We start from the raw sequence: 21,414 nt of genomic DNA, 5'->3' as shown, positions 1-21,414 counted from the left end.
TTTGAAGGGTGTCATGTGGGATTCCCGATGGCTCCAAACCATGCCAGGTTAGAGCAGGTGGGTCGTCGGGTTGAAGGACTTGGCGGGGTCGCGATGTCGGTGTTCAGGTGAGTGATGGGTGCATGAGTGCAAAGGTAAATGTGTTTGCTGTGTCTAAAGTGTGTCGAGATCTTTTACTTACCTGTGCTTACCTTAACAGCCTTTCTTCCTGTAGGCGTCGGGAGCCCATCACTCAGCTGGCACTGAAAGCTGAATGGCTGCGATCTGTCAAAAGTGACAGTCTTCAGCTTTGAGTGCCGGTGAGAGTTCTAACTGAGTCTGTGTAGAAGGACTCAGGTTAGAACTCAGACTGTCAGTGTTTGACCACTTCAACCAGCTGTAAAACACTGATATTTCATCTGTCAGGACGCCCTGACAGATGAAATTTCAGTCTGTGACGTCACCTGTTGCCGGGTGGCCCTTAATTGGCCTGCTGAGCCCGCTGGGCGGGCTCAACAAGGTCAAGCAAGGGGAAATCGCGTGGATTGGCATGACGTCAATGGCGGCGGGACTAAAACCTGAAAGTTGTAGTCCCACCTCCTTCCCGACAGCTTAATGAAAATCAACCCCGATAACTCTGGTCTTACCCGCTATACTTCGCACGCTACATCTGCGAGGAGGGGATAAATGAAAGTTGAAGTGAAAATAAAGGAGATAGCAGTAATAGACCCGTATATCGAGCAGCAGCCAAAATGTGCATGCTAATGGCCACAGAAAGAATTCGGGTAACAGAGGCATGACCAGTACTAGGAGAGACATTCCGTGGTTGTAAACGTAGGACAGGGAGGAGTTGATGTGAGAGTATTGAATGGCAACCTCCCAGTTTCAGTGGTGGGATGAAGTTGACTTGTGAACAGGATGAAGCCAACTTGGAGCAGCCACAAACCAATGCCCGTGTTTTCAGATAATTGAAGAGAGGAAGTGAATCCAAGAACAATTAGAGGAGAAGTATATCAGCGGGAGCATAGCTAGAATCAGTCCCGTGGAAAAAGAGGGACAAGGCGGGATCAAGAGTCGACCACGGCCCATCATGATCCAGAGGTTCAGCAGATTCACGTAGTGGCCTTAGATATTAACAGTGCACACCAGTCGATTCAATATACCAGTGGAGGAGCGAAGATAAAGGGGGGGGATGAATGATAGATCCATGCGATCAGTACAGAGGAGGGAGTAGGTGCAAGGAACACTTGAACAAGATTGAGGAGCTCACAAGATTGTGAACAGTAACAGTAGCTGGAGTTGCCCGTCCGCCAAAAGAGAGAAATGTATTTATATGACCTCATGACCTCAGAACATCCCACAGTGCTTTACAGAAAATGAAGTACTTTTTGAAGTGTCGTCGCTGTTGTAATGTAGGAAACGAGACAGACAAATTTGGCATAACAAGCTCCCACAAACAGCAATGAGAAAATGACCAGATAATCTGTTTTAGGTGTTTATTGAGGGACAAATATTGGCCCAGGACACTGGGGAGATTGATTTGAATAGAAAAGGAAAATTGAACGTTTTCTATAACAGGTGGCCGACCTGCAGTGGCTACTTTAAGCTCCATTGGTAAGTCAAAAATGATTTCTACAGTCTCAGTAGAAAGCTGCGATCAAGGTAGTGATCACAGTAAAGGCCAGTGGAGATATGGCCTTTGGCACAGGAGAAGGTGGGTTTGTGTCCAGGACTTAACAGCAACAACAACAACTTGCTTTTATATAGCACCTTTAACGTAGTAAAACATCCCAAGGCGCTGCACAGGACTATTTTAAGACAAAAACTTTGACACCGATCCACCTAAGGATAAATTAGGGCAGGTGACCAAAAGCTTGGTCAAAGAGCTCGGTTTTAAGGAGCGTCTTAAAGGAGGAAAGGGAGGTAGTGAGGCGGACAGGTTTAGGCAGGGAATTCCAGAGCTTAGGGCCTAGGCAACAGAAGGCACGGCCACCAAAGGCCTCAGGCAGATGTTAGGGAGAGGGATGGAGTCAGTGGCTAGGGAACGGAGTTTGTAGCGGGGGCCGAAACCAGTGGCAACACCATGGCAGACTCAAGCTGGGAAGCCAGCAGTGCACTGATAGGAAATTCTTGGAGCTCACTTCAGCAAGTGGCAGCAGTAGGTAGGGTGGTTATGGATGCTGTAGACTGGAGAATACCACCTTCAGCTGTAAGCGATTGAGTGGTAGAGCAGAATCATGGCCGCCGAAACTTACAGTGTAGTCCAGCAGCATAGTTCAGTCTAGATGGCGGGGTCGTCCTTGCGGCTAATACTCACCTTCACTTCTTGGGTGAGGCATAATTTTAACTTTGTTAGACGGAGTTGAATTGGAAGTCCATTATACGCCACGCCTGGTTTTCCCTCTATTAAAAGCAGTGTAGAGGAAAATCGGGCGTGTTGTTTTATGGGGGTCTAATGTGAGTTCGCAGATTGAACAAAATCACCTAAAATTTAATTTTCCCCGGTGGACTGGATAGCCCGCCATGCATAGAACCCGCCTGATATTTAATCCATTCATTGCATTGGATTCAAAATTAGGCGGGTTGTATAGTGGGCAGGTGAGGGGGTGAAATTGGACACGGGCGCAACACAGGCAGTATCACATGGCTTGTCTGTTATACGGTCAGCCCGATATTTAGTTCCTGGACGCCAACGGAACTAATATCAGGTCTGTTGTACAGCGGTCGGCAAATCCGATTCTTCCTGTTTTGTACCCTGCCTAAAAACAACAACAACAATTTGTGTTTATATAGCGCCTTTAACGTAGTAAAATGTCCCAAGGCGCTTCATAGGAGTCTTAGAAGACAAGAAAATTGACACCGAACCAAATAAGGAGAAATTAGGGCAGTTGACAAGAGGTAGGTTTTAAGGGGCGTCTTAAAGGAGGAAAGAGAGGTCGAGAGGTTTACGGGGCGAATTCTAGAGCTTAGGGCCTTGGCAGCTGAAGGCACGGCCACCAATGCTGGAGCGATTATAATCAGGGATGCTCAAGAGGCCAGAATTAGAGGAGCGCAGATATCTCGGGGGGGTTGTGGGGCTGGAGGAGATTACAGAGATACGAGGGGGCGAGGAGGCCATGGAGTGATTTGAATTTTTTTTAAATCGAGGCTTTGCTTAACCTGGAGCCAATGTAGGTCAGCCAGCACAGGGGTGATGGGTGAACGGGACTTGGTGCGGGTTAGGACAGGGGCCTAGGTCCAATTTCACCCCGTTATGTACTGTAAGCTTAGCATTCACGTTGAAAATTATCCCCGGATTTCGAGCAATCAAGGGTGCGAAATTCCACTTTGGTGAGGGCACAAGTGGGTGGCAGTAGATTGGCTGCCCGTTCTAAACACCATCCATTTATCCTCTCCACTCAGCTCACTGGAGAAGAAAATAGGGCGGGGGTGTATAACGAGCGGCCTTTCCGCTACTCTGAGAGATAATCCAGTCTGACACTATTCTGCCTCCCCCTGCTGAATTTCTGGTATTTCAAGCGATTCGAATGAACGAAGGGATTCAGCAACAGGAACACTCCCAGGTCTTTGGCCTTTCTGCACTGAGGAGGTGGGAGCTGATGGATATTATGCTCTGTAAAACCTTAAACTCCCTGACCAGCTTCCAGAGCCGGAGACAAGTTGCATTGCCTTCAGTAGCAGAATAAGTGAGGGCTTACTCTTTATGGGGCTGAGGGCAGTATTTCAATTGCCCTAACACATTCTCGGAGATACTTGTGCCATTTGATGGACAAGCCACTTGTGACAAGACTTTGAATGCCAATTAAGTTTATGATTTCACGAGGCACGGATTAAATCATACCCCGGTTGTAATAACAAAACAACAACCTAAAACAGTTACTGCACAGTTCTGTTAAAAGACCGTTCAGTACTTACAGTAAATGGTTAGTTGGAACAGGTCACTTTCCTTGTTACCGATGGAACTCTCCGCTTTACACGTATAGTTCCCGGCGTCAGATCGTTGCACCGCGCTGATTGTTAACGTCTTATTTTCCTGCGAGAGTTTGGTGTTCTCACTACCCGGGAGCACATTCTGGTCCCTGCTCCAAACAAGAGAACGTAAACTACCAATTACATCACAGGTCAGCATCACCGTGTCATTGTGTTCTATCGGATGCGAAGAATTGGCAGTAATCTTTGGTTTGGAAATATCTCCTGCAAAAAAAAAACACATGTTTATTTATGGAACAGGACAATCATGTTTATTTGTGTGCTTTACTTAGAACTGCATTTACAGATCTGGAAAACAGGCTTAAAATTAGAATGTGGATCACAAAACCAAACTCATATGCCACTGTGCACTGCACAGGAAGTCTTATAGCAACTGTTCGTCTCAGTCTTATCTAATATTGTATCAAGTACCTAACAACATTGAACCAATAAACACGTAGCCATCGTGGGCCAAGATCGCGACTTATCATTGAGGTTGACCAGTCTATTTATTACTTCGGAAGATTTAGCCTCGATTCCCCCGAGTGGAAACATAGCAGAGGGCTGGGGGTGGGGGGGGGGGGGGGGTGCGGGGGAGGGGGGGATTTGCGGCGGAGTCTCGGCGCTCTTTTATTTCCCCGAGACAGCGATTCCCGTCTTCTACGAGTGGGTTGCTGAAGAGCTTGCATTCATCTCATGTGCAAGCCTCACTAAGGCCCATACTTATTGCAAACTTACTTAAATGTACATCACTATTGTGATTTATGTGAGCAAAAACGAAAATGCATAGATTTCGAGCAAAGCTGTTGGCTTGGATAGGGAATTGGTTAGGAGGTAGAAGACAGGGAGTAATGATAATTGGTTTGTACTCAAATTGGCAGGATACAACTATGGGTATGTACTGCGGCCCCAACTTTTCACTATATTTAAAGGTGACTTGGCTGAAGGAAGAGAGAGAAGTATATCTAAGTTCTATGATGAAACTAAGACAGGTAGCACAGTAAAAAGTTGGGAGCAGAAGGTACGTAGAATCATAGAAGAATCATAGAAATTTACAGGACAGAAGGAGACCATTCGGCCCATCTTGTCCGTGCCGGCTGACAAAGAGCTATCCACCCTAATCCCACTTTCCAGCACTTAGTCCGTAGCCTAACAGATTATGGCACTTCAAATGCATATCCAACTACTTTTTAAATGTGATGAGGGTCTCTGCCTCTACCACCCTTTCAGGCAGTGAGTTCCAGACCCCCATCACCCTCTGGGTGAAAACAATTCTCCTCAAATCCACTCTAAACTTCCAACAAATTACTTTAAATCTATGACCCCTGGTTATTGACCTCTCTGCTAAGTGAAATAGGTCCTTCCTATCCACGTTATCTAAGCCCCTCATAATTTTATACACCGCAATTAGGTCTCCCCTCAGCCTCCTCTGTCCCAAAGAAAACAACCCCAGCCTATTCAATCTTTCCTCATAGCTAAAATTCTCCAGTCCCAGGCAATCTCCTCTGTACCCTCTCTAGTGCAATCACATCCTTCCTGAATGTGGTGACCAGAACTGCACGCAGCACTCTAGCTGAGGCCTAACTAGTGTTTTATACAGTTCAAGCATAACCTCCCTGCTCTTATATCCTCTCCCTCGGCTAATAAAGGTAAGTATCCCGTATACCTTCTTCACCACCTTATCTACCTGTCCTGCTACCTTCAGGGATCTGTGGACATGCGCTCCAAGATCCCTCTGATCTTCTGCACTTCTCAGTGTCCTACCATTTATAGTGTATTCCCTTGCATTGTTAGGCCTCCTCAAATGCATTACCTCACACTTCTCCAGATTGAATTCCATTTGCCATTGTTCTGCCCATCTGACCATTCCATTGATATCTTTCTGCAGTCTGCAGCCTCCTTCTTCATTATCAACCACACGGCCAATTTTTGAATCATCTGCAAACTTCTAAATCATACTTCCTACATTCAAGGCCCAATAATTCAGATATACTACAAAAAGCAAAGGACCCAGTACTGAGCCCTGTGAAACCCCAATGGAAGCAGCGTTCCAGACACAAAAGGCTGCAAAGGGACATTGATAGCTGAAGTGAGTGGGTAAAACAATGCCAGATGGGCTCTACCAGTCCACCATTTGCCCATAAACTCAATGTTGTGCCTCCACAGTATTTGCATGTCTTTAACTCCCTCTTATGCCCCGGTCCTCATAGAGCCCTTGCAAATGCTGCAAATATATGCAAACTATTTTATTCATATTTTCTAAAAGATGCCCCTATTGCCCGGTGAAGGTAATTACCTTTCAGGTGCCACCGCAGGGCCTCATCACCTAAATTTGGTGCAGCAGCTCTTTAGAGGCTCCTCACACAAGGCTCAAGCTGGGTAGGAAGATGGTGGAAAATATTGGAGTGACCTATCCCTGCAGTGTGCAGCATCACAGCATTGCATAGGATCAGCGCGAGTATGGCCTGTAGTGGCCTCGACCGCCCTCTCTTTTTTTCATGGAATCATTGAAATTCGTATGTCGAAACCACAGGGACTCGCGTTCAGTTTAAATTTAAAGCACAACGGCCCAGATTTTCCGGGGCCCATGGCCACATACGCACAGCATGCATGGTCATAAGTGCCCCACAAGGTCTGGGTTTCTGCATGCGATGCGGTAGTTTCAGCTTGACAGATCGTACCCATCCGCGGGAAATGGACATTCGCTGGTGCAGAATCGGAGCTATTTGCCCGACTACTGCCCAGTGAATGCCGACAAAACTTTAACACCTGGTAAAAGCAGGTGTAAGGCCTTCTTTTACCAGCGTAATTGTTTACATAAATATTAAAATTATTTTTTAAATGATTTATCCATTCAAAAACCTTTAAAATTAGTTTGTTATTTTTGGTCCCTTGAAAAATGTTTAAGTTTATTTTTCAAAAAGTTACATTTTTGTTTTAAATGTTTAATTAAATTGCATTTTAATTAATTTTGACCATTTGATGATTTATTTTTATTTCAGTGCAGTATAAAGCAAGGCTTTTATCAACTTGTTTCAGAACATGGAGGTCTAGTTGTACTTCACTAGTTCCTGTCTTACAAAATGTCCCTGTAAAGCTGGGCCCACGCCCGAGTATTTATACTCCTTGGACGGCACCACCAGCTGGCCGTCCAGCATTATTTCATGAGTAGTTTCTTGTTGATGATGAGATTTATAACAAACCGCATGCGCCCCCGGTATACGTGGGCCTCTATGCGAGCGTACAACTGCAGGTCCAGGAGCGCAGGTCTTCGAAGGTGCGGAGGCACCAGGTAGGTGCGGAGTTTACTTGAGGTTTGGAGAGGCTCACCCGTGGCAAGCCTCTGACCGCAATTTCCAGCCCATTATTTCTTGCCCCAAATCAATGAAAGACTGGGGTAGATTTTCCACTTTCCACTTACAACTGGTATAGCGGAGCCAGAGCCTGTTATAGGAAGCGCTCAATCATTGTTTCCATTGTGGTGTAATTTGAATCTAAATCAGCTGGTGGAAAGCTAACATGATCAGATCAAACGGCCATGTAACACAGCATCTAATTTTACTTACCAGATAAATTATATCAGCTAATTCCTAACATTCACTTAATTATGAAATGTCTATTGTTTTCAACATACATGTTTAGCAACAGATCTGACTGAATACATATTCTTGCCCTTTAATTGTTGTAACTTCACATATGTTGTCCTTCTGGCCCATTCAGTGCTGTTTTGCACAACAAATGTTTTTGGCCTCTGAAAATGTGGTTCTGTAAGTAATTACTGAAACTGAACCAAGTAAAACAGCTGGGAAATGCACGCCACAGCTACAAACATCTGGAAAAGAAAACTATACGGGACAGAGGAGACTGACTTTTTTTAGATTTCAGCAAAGCTTTCGACAGCGTGCCTTAGAGCAGATTAGCCCCCTGGTCGGAAGACATGGCACAGGTGGCGCACTTCAGAAAGGGATCGGAAATTAGTCGAAGCAAGCTGAAGCAATGGGTGGTTGTCTGTAGACAATGAAGGAGGTAACTGCCAACCTTCCCTGCGAAGTAGACAGCAGGTTGGAATGCAGATAAAGCATCCAAAACTGGGAAAGGGGCAACACTCTCCAAGTCTGCAGATGATTCTGAACTGGCAAGTGTTCAAACTACTGTACAGAGAACAAGGTGATAAAATGGAGAATACACTTTGATAGATTGGGAAACCGTTCTGAGTAAAATCAGAGAACATTTAATGCAGACAAATGTAAATTAATGGGTGTGGAAAGGGTTAATAAATAGTGGCATTTACCAGCACCTAACTAGCCGGAAATCTCTGTCAACCGGCAAAATTCAGGAGTAGGTTCAGGTAAGCTTTGCTTCATATTAGTGGCAGTTCCTGGATCTGTGGCTGTGTAATCGGGGTTCCTGCACTTGTTGCTAAGCAACAGGGAAGCCTGGAGTTGTTGCTGTGTACGGAGCTCTCGTACCTTTTAAACTATACCTCTCTGTAATCCGGAATTTTTGATAAACCGGCACCACTTCGGTCCCGTTGGTGCCGGATAATAAAGAGGACATGATGCCATGCAGATGAGGGATTTGGGGACACTGATGCATAGATCATTGAAGCCATCAGCAGTAAGGAATGACAATCAGATTTTGGGCGGCATAGTCAGTGGAATAGAGCACAAACCTAAGCAGGTGATTCTGGAAGTGAAATTTGTCTTGAGCAACAGCCCATGGTCAAAGTGAAAAGCGGGCTGGTGATTCGCTGCCACCCCTTTTGCGTTATGGCCCAAGATGCATTTCACTCCCTCTGAGTTTGTGCAGAGTGCTAAAGTATTGGTCGCCTTGTTATAAGACAGACATCCTTGCAAACGATAAAGGGCAACCTAATTGAGAGCTGGGATTAGGCACCTCGGCCTAGAAATTTGCCCGGGGCAGTGTCACACACAGGGCAGTAGCAGATCAGCAGCCGTTAGGCACGGCGCCTGATATTCAGTTCCATTGCCAATCCGACAGAGACGTATTTGTTTTTTCATTCATTGGATGTGGGCGTCGCTGGCAAGGACCATCACGTATTGACCATCCCTAATTGCCATTGAGAAGATGGTGGTGAGCCACCTTTTTCCAAACTGAGGGGCAGTTAAGATTGGGTGACCGCTTTGCGGAACACCTCCATTCAGTCCGTAAGGGTGACCCCGAGCTTCCGGTCGCCTGTCATTTTAATTCACCGCCCCATTCCCACTCGAACCTCACCATCCTCGGCCTCTTGTATTGTTCCACGGAAGCTCAACGTAAACTCGAGGAACAGCACCTCATCTTCCGATTAGGCACTTTACAGCCTTCTGGACTCAATATCGAGTTGAACAATTTCAAATCATAACCTCGGCCCCTATTACATTTTTTCTTGTAATTTTTCCACTCCTTTCCCCCCCCTTTTCCTTTTGTTTCTCTCTCACACCTGGCAGCTATCTCTTAACCTGCCAGTACACTTCACATCTAATCTCAGCCTATTACCATCTCGTCTAGCTTCGAACACCTTTTATTGTCTCTTTTACTACTGCTGTTTCTTTTACTTCTTTTGTCCGATCGCAGCCCTGCCTTCAATCTATTTTCTTTTCTTTCCAGTTTTGAAGAAGGGTTCGACCCGAAACGTCAACTCAAATTTCTCTCCACGGATGTTGCCTGACCTGCTGAGTTTTTCCAGCATTTTCTGTTGTTATTTCGGATTTCCAACATCTGCAGTATTTTGCTATCGTAAGAGTCAGCCATATTGCTCTGGGTCTCGAATCGGATGCAGGAAGTATGTTCCCGATGGTCAGGGAGTCCAGAACCAGGGTTCACAGTCTAAGGATAAGGGGTAAGCCATTGAGGACAGAGATGAGGAGGAATTTCTTCACCCAGAGAGTGGTGAACCTGTGGAATTCTCTACCACAGAAGGCAGTAGAGGCCACTTCATTAAATATATTCAAGAAGGAGTTGGATATATTTCTAAAGGCTAAAGGGATCAAAGGATATGGAGAGAAGGCAGGAACGGGGTACTGAATTTGGACGATCAGTCATTGGTCACATTGAATGGTGGAGCAGTCTCGAGGGGCCGAATGGCCTACTCTTGCTCCTATCTTCTATGTCCATGTCTATATATAGGCCAGACTGGGTAAGGATGGCATATTTCCTTCCCTAAAGGACATTGGTGAACCAGGTGGGCTTTTACGACAAACTGACAGTCATATGATCCCCATTACTGGTGCTAGCTTTTTATTCCAGGTTTATTTAACTGAATTTAAATTCCCCAGCTGCATGGTTGGGATTTGAACACTTGTCTGCAGCCTACTGTAATTAGTTCAGGCCTTCTAGGATTACTAGTCCAGTAATATTACCACTATGCTACCATTCCTGGTAGAAATTGGACCTCGTTGGGCCCAAAGAGATATAATTATGATGACCAACCTCCTGCGCCCCAACGATGTCTGATAATTGGGTGTGATCATTACTCAGAGGTACCTCCGGCTGCCTAAACCAGATGCTGGGTTCCATACCTATGTAAATGTGGGGCCTCAGGCCTGCTTTGGGCCCCTTTGCAGAAATTGGATATCACAGATTCTTCAGCAACTGCTGCGGCCTAAACAACGGCCGCCAACAATAGGTAACATGCATTTTTAATAAAATATCTTTCTGTGCAGGCAGGAGTAGCAGGACTGTCCACCACCCCCACTCCACAGTGTCCCGATTGGCCACCCTACATGCCTTTTGCAGTTCCACCCATTCCCGGACTTACCTTCAGGCTGTTGCCTTTTATGCAAGCGGTCGGATATCGATATCTTCAATTGGACAAGTTGCCTATGCCCAACAGGCGCCGGAATATCGCCTAAATTACTTAACTGAGGCCCGAGGCCTAATTTCTAGCTGATTTGATTGAGGCACATTACGCGGTCAATGCTTATTCTGTGCCCGAAGTCAGGCCCAAACGCTTTCTGACCGAGTTAGTTAGATAGCATATCCTGCCCTTTGTGACACATGAGGCAACCAATTTCTTACATTGCAGTCTGATCAGAGTATCCCCTTGCCTTACATCCAATAGTTCCTGGTTCTCTACAGTTATTGGCCCAGAAGTTCGGGTCCCAACGCGTGAGTACGCATGGGGTACTCACACATATGCCCAACAAAAGTGCTGGATTCATGCATGCATGCACTGCGCATGCATGGGAAACTGGCACTTCTGTTCCCCTGAAAGAAGGGGTTGAGAGGTGGAACGCGTGCGCAGGGGAGGCAGCGCGTGTGCATCGAACTTACGTTTTTTTTTTCCAGGTTTCTCCGGGAATGTAAGTTAGACATGTAAAAAGCAGTCGCAAGGCCTGCTTTTAACAAGGTAAGTGGTGAATTAATTAAAATTAAAACATTTTTTCCACAGGTTTATTACCGTTAAATACTTTAAAGAAAGGTAAGTTTATTTTTAATCCCATTAGAAAATGTAATTTTTTTCCAAAAATTTAAGTTATTGTTTAAAATTGTTATTTCATGTAATTTGTAGCTTACTAGCTGGATTGCCCCGTGGTGCCGAGCATTTTTTTAGGGCATGTTGTTATGAAAAAAGTAGAAATAATTTTTATGTATATAAATGAGTTTGTCTGTCTGTCTGTCTGTGTGGGAAGGAGAGAGAGAGAGAGGGAAAGAGAGAGACAGAGACTGGGGGGGGGGGAGAGGCCTGGAGGGAGAAGAGAAAGACTGGGGGGAGAAGAGAGAGATGGGGGGTGAGAGAGGTTGGGGGGGAGAGAGCGACTGGGGGGGAGAGAGCAACTGGGGGGAAGAGGGAGAGAGACTGGGGTGGAGAGAGGGAGAGACTGGGGGGGGAGAGAGAGAGAGAGAGACTGGGGGGAGAGAGAGATTGGGGGAAGAGAGAGAGAGAGAGACGGGGGAGAGAGAGAGAGACGGGGGAGAGAGAGAGAGAGACTGGGGTGGAGAGTGACTGGGGGGGAAGAGAGAGAGAGAGACTGGGGGGAGAGAGAGAGAGACTAGGGTGAGAGAGAGAGAGAGACACTCGGGGGGAGAGAGAGAGAGAGACTGGGGGGGAGAGAGAGAGAGAGAGACTGGGGGGAGAGAGAGAGAGAGACTGGGGGGAAGAGAGAGAGAGACTGGGGGGAAGAGAGAGTGAGATGGGGAAGAGAGAGAGAGAGACGGGGGAGTGAGAGAGAGAGAGACTGGGGGGAAGAGAGAGAGAGAGAGACTGGGGAGAGAGAGAGAGAGAGAGAGAGACTGGGGGGAGAAGAGAGAGACGGGGGGAAGAGAGAGAGAGAGACTGCTGGACTTAGTTCAGGATTAGCCTGGAGAGAGAGGGGGGGAAGGAACGCCTCAGGTCTGGCCTGATGGACCCCTGCGAAGGAAGGAAGGAAGGAAGAAGGCGAGCTCTCCCTCCCTCTCCCAACCCCTCACTCTTTCCCTTCCATCACCCTCTCTCTCTCCCTCCCCCTCTCTCTCTCCCTCTCTCTCTCTCTCTCCCTGCCCCTGTCTCTCCCCTCTCTCCCTCCCTCCGCGCTCTCTCTCCCTCCCTCCCTCTCCCTCCCTCCCCTCTCTCTCTCCCTCCCCCTGTCTCTCCCTGCTTTCCTCTCTGTCCCTCCCTCCCTTCTCCCTCCCTAGCGCCTCAGGCCCGGGCACTGAGCCGAGCCCCGGGACCGGGCCGAGGGGGGGAAAGGCCGAGTCACCGGCCCGCGGCAGCAAACGGAGCCAAGCCCCGGGACCGGGCCGAGGGGGGGAAAGGCCGAGTCCCCGGCCCATTGCCGCAAATGGAGCTGAGCCCCGGGACCGGGCCGAGGGGGGGAAAGGCCGAGCCCCCGGCCCGTGGGCGCAAGTGGAGCCGAGCCCCGGGACCGGGCCGAGGGGGGGAAAGCCCAAGTACCCGGCCGCAAACGGAACCGAGGCCCGGGACCAGGCCAAGCGGGGAAAAAAACGAGTCCCCAGCCACAAACGGGGCATCCAGCTCCATAAGCTGGGGAGACCTTCCCTGGAAGACAACTGAGTTCCCTAAATACAATTTAAAACTGAATTAATTTGTTCTTTTCCTTAGTTCCCTGTATTAAAGTTCAGGTTTTTAAGCGCCCCATAGCTAAGAAGACAACTGCACTACATGATCTGGCATTAAGCCATATAGAACAGGAAGGTGGCAGCTGTTAAAATGTGAATAAAATAAAAGCTGAGGTAAAGATGGCCGAATTAAAGGCAGTTTGAAAGATTAGGCCCCGCCCACACACGACATAAAACGCCCCCCGTGATGCAGCGCGCTCCCCCCGTAGGATTGGTCAAACTTCACGTCACTCAACGCTAATGAGCGGATTTCACCCGCATGATTGGATAACCGCTAATGAGCGGCATTTTGAACGTTTTTTGTCTACTGTCTGAACAATTTTTGTCTGACCAAAAAGTAAATACGCCTAGGACACCCTCCTAATCATAACCTTTCTTTTGGTATAACATATGTGTAGGTACGCTCTATAACTTTTGAGTGATGCCCGGACAGACAGACAGACAGACAGACAGACACCACTATTCTTCTATATATATATATTTTAAAAATGTGACTAAAAAAAAATTTATTTGAGGTTTTAGTGATTTTTGGGGCTTATAGTATTTATAGGTTATGAACGAAGCATTCCCTGCTACCATTGGCTCTCCATGACCCACATGATCCCAGGGGACGCATCAAACTAACTGCGCTCCTGGGATACGCAAGCACTGCGCGCCAGCAGTTGGAGGAGGCCCAGGATCGGAATCCCACGCAAGCCCACAGCTCAACGGCCAGTGCGCTAGGTAAGTTCAGGTAGGAGGCTTGCACCCGCGGGAAGCCTCCAACCCGAATTTCTGGGCCAATGTTTATATTTACAAATCGGTATCAGGCTTGTCAGTGTTACTTTAACTTAATCCACCGTGTGGGAAATTGATAGCATCAGGTCAGCAGACTAGTTTGTATTCCATCCGATCTTACTCTCCATTGTATTCCTGATATAAAACCTTGGCCGACCCAATCCTGTTAATTTCCAGCCTGGTGGGTTAAGTTTATATTATCCACCTCCCCCCACCCTGTCCCATCCCCGGGCGGGTCTCTGGGTTGCTTCCGTAAGGAAATACACTTTTACATGAACGAGTAGTTTGCCTGACACACAACCAAGAGACTGTATAAAGTCTGGCCCTCGACCAATCGAGGTCTTTTGACTTCTCTGGCTGGATATCCCTCCCTGGAATTATGCTCCCACGAGCATAGCTCTCAGGGTCATATGAAGGAGCAAGCTCTCCCACCACGTCAAGGTGCACCCCATGGTAATTTATATAGCACCTTTCACGACCACCGGAAGTCCCAAAGTGCTTTACAACCAATGAAGTACTTTTTGAAATGCATTCACTTCCGTCAGCTGTGGCTCAGTGGGTAGCACTCTCGCCTTTGAGTCAGGAGGTTGTGGGTTCAGAGACTTGAGCACATAAAGCTAGGCTAACACTCCAGTGCAGTGCTGAGAGGGTGCTGCACTCTCAGAGGGGCCATCATTCCAATAGGACATTAAGCCGAGGCCCTGTCTGCTCGCTCAGGTGGATGCAAAAGATCCCATGGTACTATTTTGAAGAAGAGCAGTGGCGTTATCCCCGGTATCTTGGCCAATATTTATCCCTCAATCAAGGTTGTGGTGAGAATGAGGAACTTAAAGAGATTATTATTAGTAAAAAAACAGTACCAGTAAAATTAATGGGAGTAAAAGTCGATAAATCCCAAGGACCGGATGACCTACATCCTAAAGTTTTGAAAGAGGTGGCCATTGGGATAATGGATGCATTGGTTGTCATCTTCCAAAATTCTATAGATTCTGGAACGGTTCCTGCAGATTAAAGGATAGCAAATGTAACCCCGCTATTTAAGAAAGGAGGGAGAGAGTAAATGGGGAACTACAGACCTGTTAGCCTCACATCAGTAGTAGGGAAAATGCTGGAATCTATTATAAAGGATGCAATAACTGGGCACTTAGAAACTAATAGTAAGATTGGGCAGAGTCAACATGGATTTATGAAAGGGAAATCCTGTTTGACAAACCTAATGGAGTTCGTTGAGGATGTAACTAGTGGAGTAGACAAAGGGGAACCGGTAGATGTGGTGTATTTGGATTTCAGAAGGCCTGTGATAAGGTCCCACACAAGAGGTTGATGAACAAAATTATAGCACGTGGAATTGGGGGTAATAAACTAGCATGAATTGAGAATTGGTTAATAGACAGAAAACAAAGGGTAGGGATAAACGGGTCTTTTTCAGGATGGCAGGCAGTGACTAGTGGGGTACCGCAAATATCGGTGCTTGGGCCCCAGCTATTCACAATCTATATCAATGATTTGGATGAGGGGACTAAATGTAACTTTTCCAAATTTGCTGATGATACAAAGCTAGGTGGCAGTGTCAGTAGCGAAGAGGATGTAAAGAGGCTTCAAGGGGATCTCGACTGGCTCAGTCAGTGGGCGAGAACATGGCAGATGGAATATAATGTGGGTAAATGTGAAGTTATCCACTTTGGTAGAAAAAACAGAAAAGCAGAGTATTTCCTAAATGGTGAAAGATTGGGGAATGCAGATGCTCAAAGGGACCTGGGTGTCCATGTACATGAGTCATTGAAAGCGAATGTACAGGTGCAGCAAGCCATGAGGAAGGCAAATGGTATGCTGGCCTTCATTACAAGAGGATTTGAGTACAGGAGTAAAGAAGTCTTACTCCAGTTATATAGGGCCTTGGTGAGACCACACCTGGAGTACTGTGTACAATTTTGGCCTCCTTACCTAAGGAAGGATATACTTGACATAGAGGGAGAGCAACGAAGGTTCACAAAATTGATTCCGGGGATGGCGGGACTGTCGTATGAGAAGAGATTGAGAAAACTAGGCCTGTATTCTCTTGAATTCAGAAGAATGAGAGGGGATCTCATTGAAGCATACAAAATTATTACAGGGCTTAATAGGGTGGATGCTGGGAGAATGTTTCCCTTGGCTGGGGGTCTAGAACCAGGGGCCACAGCCTCAGGATAAAGGGTAGGCCATTCAGGACTGAGATGAGAAGAAATTTCTTCACACAGAGGGCGGTGAATCTTTGGAATTCTCTATCCCAGAGGGCTGTGGATACTCAGTCATTGGGTATATCCAAAACAGAAGTCGATAGATTTCTGACTAGTAAGGGCATCAAGAGATATGGTGATAGGGCCGGTGAATGGAGTTGAGGCAGAAGATCAGCCACGATCTCATTGAATGGTGGAGCAGGTTCGAAGGGCCGAATGGCCTGCTCCTGCACCTATTTCTTATGTTCTTATGTTCTTAACAAAAACAAATTATCTGGTCAGTATCACATTGCTGTTTGTGGGCCTTTGCTGTGCGCAAATTGGCTGCCGCGTTTCCCACATTACAACAGTGACTCCACTTTAAAAGTACCTCATTGGTTGCAAAGCACTTTGAGACGTCCAGTGGTCGTGAAATACTTTATCTAAATGCAAGTCTTTCTTTCTTTCACTGTTGCAATGTAGGAAATGCAATAGCCAATTTGCGCACAGCAAGCTCCCACAAACAGCAACTTGACAATGACCAGATAATCTGTTTTTTCAGTGATGTTGACTGAGGGATAAATATTGGCCAGGAAATTGGGGATAACTCCCCTGCTCTTCTTCGAAATAGTGGTCATGGGATCTTTGACATCCAACTGAGAGGGCTTACAGGTTTTCGGTTTAACACCACATCTGAAAAAGGGCACCTCCGACAGTGCAGTGCTCCCTCAGTACTGCACTGGAGTTCCAGCCTAGATTTTTGTGCTTAATTCTCATGGAGTGAGGACTTGAACCCACAACCTTTTGAGTCAGAGGGGAGAATGCTACCCACTGAGCTACAGCTATCACATTCGAAGTAGCAAAGCTGTTAATATTTAGACTAGAGATGTCAAGGCTCTAAGTGATCTCATTAATGTATAGAGACCCCAGACACGACAAACGTCACTACATAGTCAGAAATTCTACAAGAAAGCATTCTCTTACACTTAGAGGAGGATAGATTCAAACAGCAGTTTATAAGTAAATAATTCACACAAAGGGCAAATTTTTAAATTTGGACGTGGTGTAAAATATCGTGCTGGCCGCCAATTATTCCTTTCCATTGGTTTCAGCAGAAAGGTTAATCGCCCGATTTACATTATCACTCGAAGTTGGAATTGTCCCTGAATGTGGTGCTTGTTTAGAGTGGACTTTCAAGGGAAGCAATAGGGGCTGATTATAACAGCGACTTGATGAGAGTTTGACAAATGCTGGGACAATAAAGCAGTTCCTCAGGGCTTTCGGAGGCATGACCGGAGATGGTTGGTGAAGCGTTCACCTTCGATGGGTGTGTAAAATGGACAGTATTGGATTGACCACCTGTTATACCCAACACTCAATTTTCCTTGACTTTAATGGGAAGGAAAATCGGATGTGGTATGAAACCGGCGGGAGATTCGATGCTGCCCATTTGGCATCCCCATTGAAGTTGAAAGGTTTGCCTGACCATTCCTAGACTGTGAGACCTGTCAGTTGTGCTCCTGTGGTAATTTCTGGCACAGTACATTGCTACGTTACTATATGTTAACATTTCAATTAGCAACCTCCGCTGCTCTTTCAGGTGCTGACCAATATAATATTTGCTCCTATCATTTTCTATTTTCATATCAGGAGGCACAATTTTTTTACTCCTAACAGATGCCAGTCATGTGTAACTGCATCTTACATGACTACCGTGTTTGGTCACTTTCATCTCCTTCGTCTCTCTCTCTCTCTCTGCCTTAATTTCTCCTGGCATTCAACCTATCTGAATAATTAAAACCCTATTTTGCAGCTGACAAAAGAACTGTTAAAATACCAATTTGTAAATACTGATGAAGAAGCCTAACATGTTGATAATAGACACTTATTGTGGTACTATTTTTAATTCATTTACAGGATGTGGGAGTTGCTGGCAGTGCCGGCATTTATTGCCCATCCCTAATTTTCCTTGAGAAGTATGTGGCAAGCCGCCACTTACAGAGGGCAGTTAAGAGTCAACCACATTGTTGTGGGTCTGGAGTCACATGTAGTCCAGACCGGGTAAGGACGGCAGATTTCCTTTCCTAAAGGACATTAGTGAACCAGATGGGTACTTACGACAATTCAGTAGCTTCATAATCATCTAACTTTTTATTCCAGATGTATTTAATTAACTGAGTTTAAATTCCCCAGCTGCCATGGTGGGATGTGAACTCATATCTCCAGAAAATTAGTCCAGGGCAAGGTCCAGGTCAATCTGAGATTACTAGCCCAATAACGCAACCACTATGCTACCGTACACTGTAACATGCAGGGTATCTTCTATTGCAATCTTAGTCTATGCACTCTGAACAATGTAAGGTACTATTAGCATCGAAGCGCTGTGTACAACCTAAATTCCGGAAACTGACCAATGACACATTCCCATTCTTCTATCAGGAATATAGAATGAATTCCTTACCGACTTCAATGATTCGTTTTGTTGAGATGGCATATATTTTGGTGCGATTATTATAAGCCTTACAGGTGTAATTCCCAAAGTCAGCCTTGGTAATATTGAAAATGGCCAGCTCTTGATCATTCTGTTGAAGGACTTTTCCATTTAACAGCCACTCAAATGTGGCAGCCGGAAGTGAATCCGCAGAGCACTTGAAAGTGACGTTTGATCCAGGAATATATGCGTCTTTCTCTTCTATAATGATTAGTTGAGGTGCATCCGGTCCGTCTAGAATGAGGTAAATTATTGTCATTGTTAATGGAACACATATTATATCAAGTTGAGCTCCTAACTAAAAGTAAACCCTTTACTTCAGGCAAAGATCTAGCTCTTGGTCATAAGTGGTGCAAATATTATTTATATACATCGAACAGAATGCCAAATATTTGGTTAAAATTAGGAATGAATTCATCTCCAGTAGACTCCCTCAGAGTATGTTACTTTCAGTATTTAGGTAGGGACCTGGAGTACTGTTTACAGCTTTGGTTTCCTTACTTAAGGAAGGATATACTTGCCTTAGAGGGAGTGCAATGAAGGTTCACTAGACTTATTCCTCTGAATAGGGGATTGTCCTATGCGGAGAGCTTGAGTAGACTAGGGCTATATTTCCTTGAGTTTAGAAGAATGAGAGATGATCTCCTTGAAACATTAAATTCTTCAGGAGCTTGACATGGTAGATGCTGGGAGGATGTTTCCCCTGGCTGGGGAGTTTTGAAGTAGGGGTTGACATGAATCTTGTCATTCATGTGAAAATGACTTATATAATAATACTGGGCGGCCTGCTGGTGGCGCTGTCCAGGGAGAGTATAAATACTCGGGCATGGACCCAGCTTGTGCAGGACATTCTTTAACAGGAACTAGTGAAAGACACAACTAGACCTCCATGTTGAAAAACAGTTGATTAAAGCTTTGTTTAATACTCAGACCAAGTGCCCAGTAGTTTTCTTATGTCAGGGGTCACAGTCACAGAAAAGGAGTCAGCCATTTAGGACTGAGAAGAAGTGATTTTTTTTTCTCAAAGGTTTGTGAATCTTTGGAATTATTTAACCCACAGGGCTGTGGCTGCTCAGTAGTCGAGTATATTCAAGACAGAGGTTGATAGATTTTTGGAAACTAATGGACTCAAAGGATATGAAGATTGGGCGGGAAAGTGGAATTGAGGCAGCAGATCAGCCATTTTGATCTTAATGAATGGCAGAGCAGGCTCGAAGGGCCGAATGGACTACCCCTGCTCCTATTTCTATTTCTCTTATGAGCTGATCAATTGCCTGTGGGCGGACATCATACCTGTCTATAGAAAGTAAGTAGGGTATTATGGAATGTGGCTCCCAGTCAACATGACCTTCCAGAACTTGTCTGATTGCCTTTTGGGATAAGAGAGGAATTTCCCAAAGCTTTGTTCCTGTTCTAACTCAGTTTTTCTCTCTCCTTCTACCCCTCTAGTAGTTTGCCTGTCTGGAAGGTGGGTGATTGGGGTGGAGATGTAGATGATATGCCTAAATTAAACCATATGGTTTTACCCTTCCTTCTTTCATTGTGTGTTCATTATGTTCATTAGTAAAAGATAAGTTTAGCTGTAAAAGTCAGTTTCTATGAATATCTTCTAACAAGACTTGCGATGAGATCCATTATAGTCAGTGGAAAGGAAAATTGGGTGAATTGTAAAATGGGCGGTCACTCCGCTACTGTGCCACAGTTGAATGGGAAATTCTTCCACTATGTGCTTGCTTTAAATGAACTAATGGGTGGTCTCCAGGAGGTGAGACCAGAAACGTCAAGCATCATGACTTTGCGTTTGCAACAGCTCTCCAACTGAACATTGGTTCATTAACAGGTAGGGTCAAGACTTCGAATGAGCTGTTTTGATGTTTGTTTTATTGAAACTAATGCGAGATGGTTAATGGGTAAAATTTTCAACCTGCCTCTCATGGTAAAAAGTAACATTCAGGATCGGCCGCCAGTCATCCGATTTCCATTACCATTGAGTTCAAATCGTTCAAAACTCTAATAATGGTACTTCCTTAATTTGAATAAAATATTTCAATAAATGAACTTGGTATAAGAACAACGTCTGAAAACACAATCCCGTCACCATGGTGCTGTACTTACAGGAAACGTCGAGTGGAAAGGGATCACTTGTTTCGTTATTAGTATGGCCCCATGCCTGGCAGCTGTAACTGCCTGAATCCGATCTATTCACTGATGTTATAGTCATTGTCACATTGTCCGGTGATACCTTTATCCTGTTGTTATTCTGAATAAACTGGTTGGTCTCAAACCAGTAAAGGAATCTTACATCGCCAGTTACGTTACAAATCAAGGTCACTGTATCATTGTTTTCGATAGGGTGTAAAACATTCGCAGTAATTTTTGGCTTGGAAACGGGTTCTGAAAAAGAAAGGCACATGACTATTTTATATGGTTGCATAATCATTGATTATTACTGCACACAATAATTTGGCACTTAAGTAAAGTAAGATTTGTATTTCTATAGAAACATAGAAGATAGGAGCAGGAGTAGGCCATTCGGCCCCTCGAGCCTGCTCCACCATTCAATGCGATCATGGCTGATCATCCAAATTCAGTGCCCTGTCCCTGTTTTCTCTCCATACCCCTTGATCCCTTTAGCCTTAAGAAATATATCCAACTCCTTCTTGAATATATTTAATGAATTTGCCTCTACTGCCTTCTGTGGTAGAGAATTCCACAGGTTCACCACTCTCTTCGGTGAAGAAATTCCTCCTCATCTCTGTTCTAAATGGCTTACCCCTTATCCTTACACTGTGACCCCTGGTTCTGGACTCCCCGACCATCGGGAACATCCATCCTGCATCTAGTCTGTCCAGTCCTGTCAGAATTTTATAAGTTTCAATGAGATCCCCTCTCATTCTTCTAAACTCCAGCGAGTACAAGCCGAATCGGCCCAATCTCTCCTCA

The 21,414-nt window shown here is 45.5% G+C and overlaps 1 protein-coding gene across 3 annotated transcripts in view; it reads right to left on the bottom strand.

Moving 5' to 3' along the window:
* LOC147109909 (cell adhesion molecule CEACAM5-like) overlaps window positions 1-21,414 on the bottom strand; it is a 66,383-nt gene that overhangs the window by 13,951 nt on the left and 31,018 nt on the right. For all 3 annotated transcript variants that reach the window (XM_086003928.1, XM_086003929.1, XM_086003930.1), the window contains 3 exons: window positions 20,587-20,865; window positions 18,442-18,705; window positions 3,895-4,173 (listed from right to left, as the gene is read on the bottom strand). In XM_086003928.1, coding sequence (XP_085860054.1) covers window positions 3,895-4,173; window positions 18,442-18,705; window positions 20,587-20,865 — 822 coding nt within the window. The remainder of the gene's footprint in view (window positions 1-3,894; window positions 4,174-18,441; window positions 18,706-20,586; window positions 20,866-21,414) is intronic.

The sequence above is a fragment of the Somniosus microcephalus genome, chromosome 12 (genome assembly GCF_052327205.1).
Source record: "Somniosus microcephalus isolate GS21.2 chromosome 12, FLI_Smic_1.0, whole genome shotgun sequence".
Lineage (NCBI taxonomy): Eukaryota > Metazoa > Chordata > Chondrichthyes > Squaliformes > Somniosidae > Somniosus > Somniosus microcephalus.
The sequence above is the reverse complement of the archived record's forward strand: the minus strand, read 5'-3'. Positions and strand labels throughout refer to the sequence as shown.